General features: G+C 35.8%; 3 protein-coding genes across 10 annotated transcripts; 2 read left to right on the forward strand and 1 right to left on the reverse strand.

Moving 5' to 3' along the window:
• Nucleotides 1–553: 553 nt before the first annotated feature.
• LOC113358954 (putative F-box protein At5g62660) lies at nt 554–2,008 on the forward strand. The gene has a single exon (XM_026602664.1). It carries the CDS (start codon nt 554–556, stop codon nt 2,006–2,008), a length of 1,455 nt encoding a protein of 484 aa, XP_026458449.1.
• Nucleotides 2,009–3,061: 1,053 nt separating this feature from the next.
• On the reverse strand, nt 3,062–8,491 carry LOC113355217. Of its 8 annotated transcripts, none has more exons than XR_003362214.1 (8): nt 8,345–8,491; nt 7,886–7,994; nt 6,586–6,648; nt 5,531–5,616; nt 5,366–5,433; nt 5,216–5,270; nt 4,518–5,100; nt 3,062–3,408 (listed from the first exon to the last, which is right to left on the reverse strand). XR_003362214.1 is itself a non-coding variant. In XM_026598031.1 (8 exons), the coding sequence occupies exons 4-7, from the start codon at nt 5,585–5,587 to the stop codon at nt 4,520–4,522; spliced, it is 768 nt and encodes a 255-aa protein (XP_026453816.1). In that variant the 5' UTR covers nt 5,588–5,616; nt 6,591–6,648; nt 7,886–7,994; nt 8,345–8,491; the 3' UTR covers nt 3,062–3,408; nt 4,518–4,519. The 8 variants fall into 8 exon arrangements, 6 of the variants coding, with proteins under 6 accessions (XP_026453816.1, XP_026453820.1, XP_026453819.1 ...); XR_003362213.1 differs by having other exon boundaries at nt 5,216–5,273; XM_026598031.1 differs by having other exon boundaries at nt 5,216–5,277; nt 6,591–6,648.
• Nucleotides 8,492–10,172: 1,681 nt separating this feature from the next.
• LOC113358956 (protein FAR1-RELATED SEQUENCE 6-like) lies at nt 10,173–12,637 on the forward strand. The gene is made up of 5 exons (XM_026602665.1): nt 10,173–10,189; nt 10,294–11,084; nt 11,362–11,851; nt 11,951–12,118; nt 12,271–12,637. The coding sequence occupies exons 1-5, from the start codon at nt 10,173–10,175 to the stop codon at nt 12,635–12,637; spliced, it is 1,833 nt and encodes a 610-aa protein (XP_026458450.1).
• Nucleotides 12,638–13,160: the final 523 nt, after the last annotated feature.

Below are 13,160 nucleotides of genomic sequence, written 5' to 3' on the forward strand. Positions count from 1 at the left end.
GGTAGTGCAACCAGAGTGAATTATCTTCTTTAGCCTCCTCTATCAACAAACTTGAGATATCCTTAAGAAGCATATCGTCATCTCATTGGTATGTGGTTATCTTTTCTTTTGCTCGAAATACTGTGTTCTCCTGAAAATTTCTCAACATACAAATCTATAGCATAAACGCACTCCGAGAAGTGGAAAATGAAAACCAGTTCACAGGTACATGCTTCACTGACCTTTTATGTGTAGTCTGAAGTTCCACCATTCTTCCATGAGAGTCATTCATGAAGTCAACAAACATGAAAGGGAAATCAAAATTAGAGTCGCATAGTTAGATGATTTTTTACTTGTGTTTTCTTATGGTACGTGTTAATTAAGAAATAGGTTTTTGATTTTTGAGTCTGTGTTTTTAATTAAGAGAGAAGGGTAATTTGGGTGGAAATATAAATTTGTGTTCATAATCTGCTCCGGGTAAGTGTTTTATGCTCTCTAGGACTCTAAAAATCTGAATCTGTATAAAAACCTCTCCCTTTCATCATCTTACTTGTCCAATATTCCAGACTGATCAATGGGTAAACAACATCCATGCATTGCCTGGGTTCCAATCCTTTGGGATATGTTATTGTCAACAAAAAATAAAGCCGAGGATAGTGTTGAAGAGGATCCTCCTCCTGTCCCTAATCTTCGTTCGGATATCATCACCAACACACTCCCTAATCTTCCTGCTTATATCATCACCAACACACTTGACAGATATCCTTTTTCGGAATTCCCTCAATTGATTAGAGCAATTGAGAAGAGTCGTCCTATCCCTCATCTTCCTTCTGATATCATCTCCAACATACTTAGTCGACTTCCAGCTAAGTCCATCTTCCAGCTCTGGCAGCAAACTAATCAACAATGCTTATTATATCAATTAACCACGGATCCGTACTTCATGCGTACCCACCTAGACCGACGCCCAGCTACTCCGACCATTGTTGCGCAATCTAGTCCACAATCCATTGACAATAACATCAAACTTTTCCTTTTTGATGGTATTCCATGTAACGAACATTGCAATAATATTGAGGAGGTCACAAGCTTGGATCTTAGATCATGGAATTGCAGGAGACCAATTTATATCTGCGGTTCATATGATGGGTTTCTTTTACTCAGTACGATCAACGGTTGCCAGAAGCCAATTTTCTGTATTTGTAATCCGATTACAAAAGAACAAGTCATTGTGACTTCCCCACCGTGTGTTATTCCAGACCCTAGGGTAGTGGGGCCGATCCGTCAAAACCCAGAGACATGGGTTTGTGGATTTTACTTCCATCCATGCAAAAAGGAGTACGAAGTGATTTGTGTACGTCTGTTAACTGGTACCAACATTTGGGTCTATCAGATTCTTAATTTAAGAACGAAGCAGGGACGAAGTGTTGGTAGCTGCTCTTATCCTCCATGTAGAAGAAGATTACCAGTATTTATTAACGGAACGTTTTATTGGATGGTCAACCGTGGCATGTATTGGGTGGAGAACGGTGTTTACCCTAGCCTAACCAACTCTATATTGTCATTCAATTTAGAAACCGAGGAATTTAATACCATGGAAGTCGTTAAGCCATCTAATGAATCTTCCATGCATAGAGACGCAGATTTTGAACTTTTTGATTTGGATGGCGAATTAGGCCTATTTGATCCTTTGTCGTCTACTGACCCTCAAGTGGCGGTCATATGGGTGTTTAACTACAATGCCAAGCGTTGGGATAAAAAACACTTGATGACGTCGTCCCCGATTCGCAAGTACTGGACGTCTTTCAGAGAAATTGACTACGTTAAGATGTCGGGCGAATTCATTCTACATCCTTGGCACAGCTTAGATAAAGAATGGTATGTTTACACTCTGCGTTTAGGTACTTGGAAGGTGTTTAACCGGAAGACATCTGAAAAACATGGTTACGTAACAACAATTCATACTCATAGTCTTGTCTCTTTGGATGCTGCGGATTCAGTCATACCAATACAGTGGGAGTATACGTAAAACATAGATTCCAATCAACTTTCAACTTATTGTTAATTATGTTCTTGTTAAACAAAACTTTTATGCATTAATTTATGAAAGTTTCATTTGGCATCAAAAAAAGTGTGTATATATGTAGATATAGATATATCATTGTGCAGTGCACACTAGTTTTGTCTGAAAACTAAGCGTTTGATGAAACTAGGGTATCATCCTAGATTTAATTACGGTTAATGCAGTTATGAGATCCCTGTGCAAGAAGGATAATAGGGTATGGTTTGATGAAGGGTTTCTTGTCTTGGTTTTTATGGTTAATGGAAATGTCAGGGCTAGTGAACTATCTCATAATATGTTGATTGATGAATTCAATCGTAGGGAAAGATTGTTGTACACGGTGGCTCTGAAACTGAGGTTTCGTTGTTCCCAACCATGAGCCAATAAAATTGTTGAAACTTTACCCGAGTCTTTTTTGTGCTACAATTTTGCTGGGTATCCGTATCAAGCCGCATCTGGCAGCAAGTTTTTTTACAATTGGCTCAACCCTGAACCAAATTACGCTTCACATGACTTACTTGAATGAAATTCAGTTTGTTGGAATCAACCTAGATGTCAGCAGTTACGTTTTTGATTTGTCAAATGGTGTTGCTGAGAATCACCTTTTTCATAATCACATTCTGACCTCCAATCCTGCATATTAATCTCGTCCCTATGCGACTTATAGGCTTTATAACCTTATCCTCCTTGATCCCTAATTTCACTTGCAACTGCAACAAACCCACCATGATTATATCTCATCTACCAGTAGTCCCATCCGCATTGAGTTGCTCTCACCTTCTGCCTGAGAAGAGTTATTGATTCACAGATGTTGAGAATGAGCGTACAACTTTAACGCCATCCTTGTAGTTTCCTTGTTCCAGATCCTTGCCTTTTCACACACTGCAATACTGTCATCAGTGTTCTAGAGCTATCATGCACGTTTTTGTCTTTTTTTGTTTCTATGCAGGACCTAAGTGGAATGACTGCAATACAATGTTACAATCCGATAAGGTTATGGCTAAGTTATCGGATATCGGATTCTTTTTCCCGATAAAATCCGGTTTCTGGGAAAAGAAGTTCAAATTTAAATTTAACAGAGTTTATTTGTTTTTCAAAATGTTCAGTGAAACTGAAAGACAAACCCACACAAACACTACTCCCAGTCTCTCAGTCTCACACATCACACACGAAAAAGAAAGCACAAACTACAAACACACAAACAGTCTGCAAACTAAAGTACACAACAGTCAACAGCAAAAAGAAAAAACAATGTCTTCTTGTAACAGACTAACTACAATGTCAACAGGCTAGTGAGTAATCATCTTGCTTAGCTGCCTGGTTGCATGTTGCATCATTGCATCAACTTAAGTCCACGATTACTATACCTGCATTCACAAACAATCACTTAGAAAGAAAATTCAAGAAACAAAAAAACAATTCCAGCAACTTATCCATATCATTACTTGTCCATATCAGAAGCCGTAAATGATGACAACTTGAAACCTTAGAAACACTGCTGCCACCTACAACTTTCCTTTGTGGAAATCCAACTGCAACTACTAGTAAATGCAATCCAGGGAAAAAAACAATTCACAAGCAGTTGTGTCATGCCATCGTTGCCTTCGACAACAAAAAAAACAGGATTTTATGGAAGATAAAAAGTAAAAGAACTTCCAAATACTCAAGACTCCCTGAAATCAAAATTTCATAGGAACTGATGAAACTCATGAAACAATTATCAGTACTAGAATTGAAACCATGGTACAACAGACTACCCATCTATGACAGTACTAAATTAGTACCGTAGACACTCTATCTGATCAGAGACCCAATAAGTAGTTTGCAGAAGACCATTAAACCAACCATTCCCTTTTCTAAGCTACACTAACCAGAGAAATTAGATACCATCCAATTTAACAGAAAGAGCAAATGCCAACTGATTAAGAGATACGATAGTCAATGGAAACTGTCATTTATTTAAATGTTATTCAATCTCAAACACCATTTACATGGTCATATTACTTCCGCTTTCTAATATTTTCCTACCCTGGAATAAAAAATCATCTTCAAATTACATTTACCTAGTTTCAAAGAAGAAATTGCTCAAATAGAGATAACAACAGGCAGTATTCAATAAATTACTGTTCAGAATCCCTTCCTTTAATCATACATTTTCTTCCAAAACAGCAATAAAATTCTTTGTTTTAGCAACTTTTGAGGAGAATCAAACACTGGGCTTATTTTTGTGATTCAACTGAATATTTAGAGCATAACCAAGGATTCAAGCAGACCCTCTGGAACTAAATTGAAAAATTGTGCATGGAGATGAATGATTATATGACTAACCAGGTAAAGCTATTAAGGCATCAGATTACATAGATTGAGAGGTTCTAAAATGGCTAAAACTTATTCATTCATTCTAGGACAGTAATCAAAGAAAATTTAGAACTAAGCAACATTTTATTATTCACACAGTCCAGGATATGAAACTCACCTTCAAGGAGTAGAAGGGGGATGTGTAGAAGTAGCTGCATCTCTCTCAGATATCGCCATGAGAACAAAATATAGCAACACCGGTACTGTAAGAGAGAACACTGAATAAAAGATAAAATTGCCCAAGTATGTCCATCCCATATTTCCAACACGTTTTTTATCCAATGTTAGGGACTTGTGAAATTTTGAAAAATCTTCTTTTAACTCAGCTGAAAACTTATGTTTCTCTTCAGATACTTTCCAATCAACAATCAAAACTTCTCCATCTAAATATATTTTGTTCTGTTTCTTGTAAAGATCTCTAAATTTCTTTCTGAAGCTCCATAACTCAAAACCAACCTTTTGGACAATCCATATGGAGCTAAAGGCCATAGACATTACCATCGAAAATAACGTCCACCATCTTTCTGGATTAAGACCCGCTTGCAAACCAAATAAAAGAGACACGAAGCCTTGAAACATCATATTTCGCAATCTTATATCATCCAATGAATTATTTGTATCTTTCCTCAGCTCAATTTCTGATTTGTCAATCTTGTCCAAATCATCACTTACATTCTTAATTCTCTTGGCTATAACCTTTTCTGGAAATATATTAAAGTACAAAGTTTCTTATACTAAATGAAGTATATAAAGGAAACATCTATTTAATAATTTAGGATAGAAATACGCCTCGATTGAAAAAAAAATTATACTTACCATACTTCTCAGCCTTTTTCTCAGCCTTTTCCTCTTCCTTTTTCTGTTTCTCATTCTTCTTCATGAAATAATAAAAGTCCAACTAAGGCTCAGGTTCTTATTGCAGTTGTTTACTAGATTAAGTTAATCAGTAAGGGAAAAAAAACTTACAAGTTATCAAGAGAATGTGCCACAAGCCGCAGTTTCTCAATTATTTGTTCATTAGGTAAGGACTTTTTCTGATTATATCAAATCATTACAGCTCTTTTAGAGCAATAAGGAAAATCAATAGTAAAAATAATTGATAAACAATGTAAAACAAAACAGAATTGTTACCTCAATTTTTTCCAGAAGATTTTCGATATCTTCAGTTATTTTTGACAATTGTTCCATGCTTTCAGAAAAAATGGCTGTAAGTGTCCCTGGATTTCATGAAACATGTTACAGATAAGAATAAACGTTACAGAACTAAAAAGTCATACAGATGTTTCTGGGTACTCAACTCTAACACCTAACAAGTTGACAGATAGATAAGACACTAAATGCAAAAGTGGGTCTTGCATTTAACAGACATATTATTGTGTTTAATTCTAAGTTGATAGCCAGGGTGCCTGACAGCCTTTGTTACAAAAATACGTTGCGGACCAAAGAGCCTGACTGGTAGTCTACCAAATTAAGCATTGTTTTGCCACCTGACAGAGAGTACTTGGACATCTGCTCACAGAGTCAGAAAGACTGGCAGAAAAAGATCTGACAGTTTTGCTGACCATGCAAGTTACAAGAGGCAACCGATTTGCTCAGAGTATAAAAATAGTCTAATCCAACACTACATGAAATTGACAATGCTATTGCTCATTGCCTTGTCTCAAATTAACATGGACAGAGAATGAACGAAAATCAATAATCATCAGCGAAGATTAATCCCAAGTCAATCATGAAGCTCTACAGCCTCTACTTATTTATTGCAGTTGAATCTAGAATGATAGAGGTCTTGTTGTTTATGATGGGGCCATTAAAAAGTTACAGTACATTTCTGACCCGTGTGTGATGTTAATCTATGTCTAATTTGTAACCTAGAAATTGATCTTTCTACCTAGCTACATATGTAAAATTTCTGTAATGGCCAATGGGATTATGGATAGGGTCCCTTTCGTTGCCGCATTCATTCATATACTTTCTGTTTGCATTATAGCATCTAAATATGTGTTCACGTTGATAAGAGGAAATGAAAAACATGATTTGGTTTATAGTCTAATGAATTCAAAATCAACATTATCTAACGGAATATTAGTTAGAAAAATTGAATACCAATATGTTCAGCTCTAGACTATATGCACAAAAATGTACAAACCCAATTTCTTATATAAACAGTACATGAGATAAGATCATACCTTACCAAAGCTAAAATCTTCTTCCCTCTTCCTTCTTTGCTTCTCTCCTGGAAGTCAGAAAACCTGAAACGATATATATGGATGAAAAACGTTAAAATTTCTGCATTTTCTTCCAGTTGTGCTGAAGTATAACTTCACTTCGTACTGAGGAGATAATTACTTCATAGTTTAAACCCTACATCTAAGGACTAAGGTTCCTAGTTATGTATGTTAATCAGAGATGCAATGGATCTTAATACTTGGAAGTGGGGCTGCAATCAGCATTTTCTGTATTATGGTTTCAGAACAGTCTGGACAAGGAAATCTCAACTTGCAGCCTACTTGAAGTACATCAAGAACACCTAAAAGCTAACAAACAACCATCAAAAATAAATTATATACGCAAGGACATTGATAACATTTATTATTTCAAGGAAGTAGTTGAAGTAAGTTCGAAAGATATAGCACGAGCTCATAACAGAGTTCTACATAGCTAGCTATTGAAACAAATGGAGAGGAAGAACCAGCAAAGCTAAACATCCGAAAAGTAAAACGGTAATCAATTAGAGCGTTAGCATAGTAAAAAGTAAGGGCCGTAAGATTGTGGACGTGAGATTGTGAAAGGAGACCGTTTAACAAAAATGAATGGACAAAGATCCCAACCGTTTATAACGATCCCCAGGAAATATTTCATCCCTCTCGTAAAAGTCAAACAAGAACAAGAACTGATTGCATACTAAAAGAAATACAAAGATCTTTTTAAATCAAAGATTAACTTAAAAGTCACCATATGAGCCTCACATGAGAAATACAATAAGTCCACTCTATGTTCCCAATTCAGAAACTCTCCTGTTGTTTTCTCCAGGCGCACCAATTTCCTGAACTTAATATTCTAGTTAGTTGACAACTCTAATTTGGGAGCTTGTAAGTAAGATATCTTGCTGTTTATTCGTTTGACTAGTCCTAATTCGTCGAGTTAGAAACCTTCAACTGAAACACAAATCAGACACTAGAAACACATCGAAAAAAAGGTGTGATACTTGATTCTGAGCAGTGTAACAATCAGGCACTGAGTCAGCAAGATTGCTTTACAGTTTGTACAAATACTATGTCGATTTCATGAAATAAAATATAGAAACAAAAATAATAGAGCAACCTTGAAGCCGATTCTTCTTTCAATAGTCCACAAGATACAAGAGTTGGGAGAGCATGTTAGAATGGAAAGAGAAGACTCGACGAAAGAAAACAACTTCCACAAGCAGGTTAAACCATTTCATCCCTTTCCATACAAAACCTGGGAAAAGGTTAGTACAGTACCTACCAAGATTGTCTATCTTCGAGATGCAGCTATGCACTCTCTTTGAAACAATTGGGGTTAGAAACCTTTGATTCAAGCCTTTTCAAGATTGCCTCCAAACACTCTTCACCATCTGAAAAATTTCAACACAACGAAGGTGCAATGAGAATTGGAGTAATTTGAGTGGAGATATACATGTTTTTAGAACATCTGGAATGGATCAAAAGAAGGCAGAATGCATCGTATCCATGCTCAGATCAAATAAACAACAAGCAAAAAAAAAAAAAACCTAGAATTCAAAATTCAATCAATCAATCAACAAATTAACACAAAAAATAATATAATTTAAGGAGAAATCGATTCGATCTACTTACATGTTTGGACCAATTATTACTCCGATTTAAAAATAATATAATCATATTAAACATTCATAATCTTTGAAAAATAATATAATTTAAGAAGAAATCGATTCGATCTACTTACATGTTTACTCAAATTCTTCGTCTTCAAAAAAATTTAACTGCAACTTCAATTCGTATTCACAACAACAAATAAACCCTAAAGGAAGATTACGATAACAATACTGGATAATCTCCCTTAAGCGCTACTGTTTTTCTTTCTTTCTTTTTTTTCCGCTGGAGAAAAAAAATAATAAGAAAAAGAAAAAGAAAATTAAAACACAAGTCGTGTAACCATTATTAATCTTGGGCCGTCCGATAACATCGAGATTTAAATTTTGATAAGATTTTAACTTGTATCAGGCGTCGACGGTTATCAATCCACTAGGAATTACCAATAGGTACTATTATAGTGATACTAATTAGTGGCAGGTCCATCCACTAAAGCCCAGTAACTAGAGGTCCATAATAAAAAGAAAACACAAAAATGGACCCAATTTTTTAATCCCAGGTCCTGTACACGTGCGGGACAAATCGTGTGAAATTTTCAAATACCTAAACTACCCTTCCAATCCTACATATATTTAAGCAGCCTATTTCAAAGTTTCTAAAAAAAAATACTAGCGAATTCACATTCGATTTCTGCTCCCTTTCTTCTTCTCGCTTTCGGACTAGGGTTTCTAAAGATTTCTTTAGTGATTTTAACAGGTATGTTGCTTAATCTTTTCTATTTTCTTCTTTCTGCTACAGTTTCATGGAGATCGGTTGTGTTCTTTTTGTTTTTTATGAATCTTGTTCGTATTTATTCAGTTATTTGGTTAGATTGTTAAGTTTTTAGCTTATTTTAGCTTTCGATTTGATTATCTTTCTGTTTTCTTTTCAAAATCAGGTTTGTTTTCACTTTCAGATCGTATTATCCATCAGTACATATATGACATACTCATTGTTTCTGCTACAGTTTTTGAATCATGTTTAAGATTTGAATTTTGGATCATGGTGATCGGTTGTGTTCTGTTTGTTTTTTATGAATCTTGTTCGTATTTATTCAGTTATTTGGTTAGATTGTTAAGTTTTTAGCTTATTTTAGCTTTCGATTTGATTATCTTTCTGTTTTCTTTTCAAAATCAGGTTTGTTTTCACTTTCAGATCGTATTATCCAGCAGTACATATATGACATACTCATTGTTTCTGCTACAGTTTTTGAATCATTATAAGATTTGAATTTTGGATCATGGAGATCGGTTGTGTTCTGTTTGTTTTTTATGAATCTTGTTCGTATTTATTCAGTTATTTGGTTAGATTGTTAAGTTTTTAGCTTATTTTAGCTTTCGATTTGATTATATTTCTGTTTTCTTTTCAAAATCAGGTTTGTTTTCACTTTCAGATCGTATTATCCAGCAGTACATATATGACATACTCATTGTTTATGCTCTTGGATTCTGTTTCTTGCATAGATCTTTCACATTTTTTGGTTTGACCCATCAATACGTATCTGAAATACCGTATTACGTGCTTCGATTCTGCTGTTTCTCCTAGATTCTTAATTATTCTTTGTCATGCAGTTGATTTTGTAGTTCATGAATCTGCAGTACATATATGGCATACTCATAGAAACTGCTCTTAAAATCTGTTTCTTGCATAGATCTCTCACTTTTTTTAGTTTGACCATCAGTACATATGTGAAATAATGTATTTTAATACTGTTACATCTTTGTGACATTTGCAGGTTCAAAACATGTCTGATGCAGAGTGTTCCAATCCAAATACCTACTGCTATGCATACATTTATTATAATCATCATCATTTTGCTCACCTGGTTACTTTTAAGTCTAGTATTGATGACCTGAAATTTCTTATTTGTGAAAACTGGAGAACCTTGAACCCTTCTGAGATTATCATCACTTATGTTGAGAATGGTGTCAAAGTGCCTGTGATTGCCGACTTTCAACTTCATGGTCTCGCTGCCTTGCATTTTTCAAAGAAATCGGCGTTTTTTGAGCTGCATGTGGATTTTCTTTCTGCTGGTGGATGTAGTTCCTCTACATTCAGCGACGTCGACAACAATTCAGAACTGATTAGGGCAGATAGAGATAGTTATGAAACTGATGGAAAAGAAATTGTTAAACCTCTTCTGTCCGATGGGTGGGAGAATGTTTTCGATGATCCGAACAAGCTTTTTCGTGGTGGTGTTGATGATGTTCGGTTGGCCTGTCAAAAGTATTGTTTGAAGACTGGGTATCGCGTAACAAAGGTGAAGAATGATCGTGAAAGGTTCACAATGAAATGCAGTAAAGTCTCATGCACTTGGATGATCCATGCAGTTGCTATTGATTCTACTTGCGATGTTTTTAGGATAAAAAAGTATGTTGGTAGGCACACTTGTGGAGCTGGTGTGAAGTTGAGAAGTCCTAAAGTATCGAAGAAGCTGGTACACAACCTTATTCATGATCGTGTGATACACAACCCACTTATCAAGCCTCGTGAAATTGAAGATTATATAAAAGTTGGTGATGGTGTTAATATCAAATATCACCATGCATATCATGGTTTGGAACGGTCACACCATGAAATTTTTGGGAATGATGTAAAGTCTTACTCTGATCTGGTTTGGTGGGTGAATTCATTGAAAGAAACAAATCCTGGCTCTTATGTGGATTTTCAGCTTAACGATGCAACTCAGACATTTGAAAGGTTATTCATTGCAATAGGCGCTTGTATTGAAGGTTATAGACTTTGTCGACCAATGACTTTTGTTGATGCAACTTTTCTGACCGGGAGATTTAGAGGTAACCTTATGGCTGCTACTTGTCTGAATGGGAATCAAGGCAAGTGCTCTTTGTTACGTTTTAATTGTTTACAAGTTATTCACTGCTTTTAATCGTTGGAACTTTTTGAGTATACCATTTATGTACTGAAAATTTATTGTGTCTAACACACACTAATTCATATATCTACGCATAAGACCTTTTTTTGAGTACAATGTGTCTATTATGTACTGGAAATTCTTAGTCTATTTTCCAGTACATAATATATGTTACATCTATTAATATAGCAACATATTTAGTGACAGTATATAATTTATGTACTGTTTGTTTTTTGCAGGTTTTTATCCGCTAGCCTTTGCATTGGTCCTAGGAGAGGATGTTGACAATTGGGATTGGTTTATGTGCAATCTTAGCAACATTGTTGATGACCGTCCTATCACCTTTATGTCTGATCGTCATGAAGGATTGTTGAGGGCTATTCCTAAACACTTTCCTACTTCCCATCATGGCTATTGTTACTACCACTTGCAAGGAAACTTACCAATCAGGAAATCGGACGAGAAGTACAAAGAAGTTATGGCTTGTTTCAAAAAAGCAACTTATGCTCTCACACCAGCAAGATATGAAGAAGCACTAATGGAAATGGAGTTAATGGGAAGGCATGGGGTTGCTGAGTATTGCCGCAATATGCCTAGGGAACATTGGTCCAGCGCGCTCTTCACTGGCTGTATATTTGGTCAGACTACATCAAGCGTTGCTGAGTCCTTCAATAATTGGATTCGGAAAGACAAGAGGTTGCCTGCCTGCGCCCTCGTTGACATGATCAGGTTTGTGTGTGTGTTTTTTTTGTTGTTGTTTTCTTTGTTTTTGGTTCATTTTTTTTTGTTCAAAATTTATTACAGGTGTTCTTTTTGTTCCATTCATAGGTTACGCGTTATGGAGTTGATGAATGAACGTCGCGAAATGAGTCTTTTGATGGACCCAGAGAAGCTCACTCCTACCTACGAGGCGTTACTTAAAGAACATATTCAAATTGGTCGAGTTTGGAATGTTACTCAGTCATCTGCGTATGAGTATGAGATTCATTCGCCTAGGTTAGCTTTATCCCATAAAACAACTATTACAGTACTATAGCATACATGTAGGAGTGAATCATATGTTGTTGTTTTTTGTATTTGTTTGCAGTGTTGCATATATGTACTGCTTTTAAGTTATTTGTGCTGAAAAGCTTTTTACGCATCTGCAGGTCTCACACTGTTGATCTGCTGAACAAGACTTGCACCTGCCAAAGATGGCGTGTTTATGGTTTTCCATGCTCTCATGCTACAGCAACTATTTCTGCCAAGGGTGATCGATACGTAGATTATATCGAAGACTACTTCAAAGTTACAAATTTTCAGCAGCTGTATTCAATTGCTATCAGACTAATCCCCAACTACAATAGGCTAGAGCAGTATCTGCCAGAGGATACTATTTTTCCACCCCATCCACGAGTTCCAACAGGTAGGCCGAAGGGAAATCGTATCAAGAATGCATGGGAAAAGCTAGGAAGTCCATTCGTTGTTCCAACTGCAAGAAGAAAACTCACCACAACAAGGCAACGTGCACTGTGATTCCTTCATACCCATGAGTTTTAGATTTTCAGTTCTCCCTTATTAGTTCTATTGGTCACAATGCAGATTATGTTTGTGCATCATTTTAAACACTTTTGTTCGCTTTTTTTAGAGTGCTGAAATTATGTATTGTTTGATATCTTTCTGGGACAAGGTACTTTGTGCTCATTTAAGACTCTTTTAATGGTACTTTGTACTGCATTATCCACTTTCAATATTATTGGTTTTTCAGGTTGATTTCCAAGTTTGTTCAAGACTTTCTGCGCACAACTATTATGTATTGTGTGTTCAATTAAGACGCACCAAACAAAGAGACCAGCTCTGAGATTCATCTTCTCTCCCATCATGATTAACAAATTTAGAGAGTCATATTCTTCAATTGAATCTAATAGCTGGTCTATGTTACATAAGACACACCAAAACACTTCATACTATGGACTTTTACCATCCAACATGTCAACATTTTTATAAAGCTAAACAACTGTACATAGATTAAACACAAACACCATGTTTCGAGAACAAT

The sequence above is a fragment of the Papaver somniferum genome, chromosome 3 (assembly GCF_003573695.1).
Source record: "Papaver somniferum cultivar HN1 chromosome 3, ASM357369v1, whole genome shotgun sequence".
Classification (NCBI taxonomy): Eukaryota; Viridiplantae; Streptophyta; class Magnoliopsida; order Ranunculales; family Papaveraceae; genus Papaver; species Papaver somniferum.

Excerpts from the sequence above, each read along its gene's own strand:
- LOC113358954 (XM_026602664.1), top strand. The coding sequence starts at position 554 with ATGGGTAAACAACATCCATGCATTGCCTGGGTTCCAATCCTTTGGGAT.
- LOC113355217 (XM_026598031.1), bottom strand. The coding sequence starts at position 5,587 with ATGGAACAATTGTCAAAAATAACTGAAGATATCGAAAATCTTCTGGAA. Across the intron at positions 5,434-5,530 it reads ATCTTCTGGAAAAAATTGAG|AAAAAGTCCTTACCTAATGA; the intron begins GTAACAATTCTG and ends TGATATAATCAG. Across the intron at positions 5,101-5,215 it reads GAAAAAGGCTGAGAAGTATG|AAAAGGTTATAGCCAAGAGA; the intron begins GTAAGTATAATT and ends ATATATTTCCAG.
- LOC113358956 (XM_026602665.1), top strand. Across the intron at positions 11,085-11,361 it reads TTGTCTGAATGGGAATCAAG|GTTTTTATCCGCTAGCCTTT; the intron begins GCAAGTGCTCTT and ends TGTTTTTTGCAG. Across the intron at positions 12,119-12,270 it reads TATGAGATTCATTCGCCTAG|GTCTCACACTGTTGATCTGC; the intron begins GTTAGCTTTATC and ends ACGCATCTGCAG.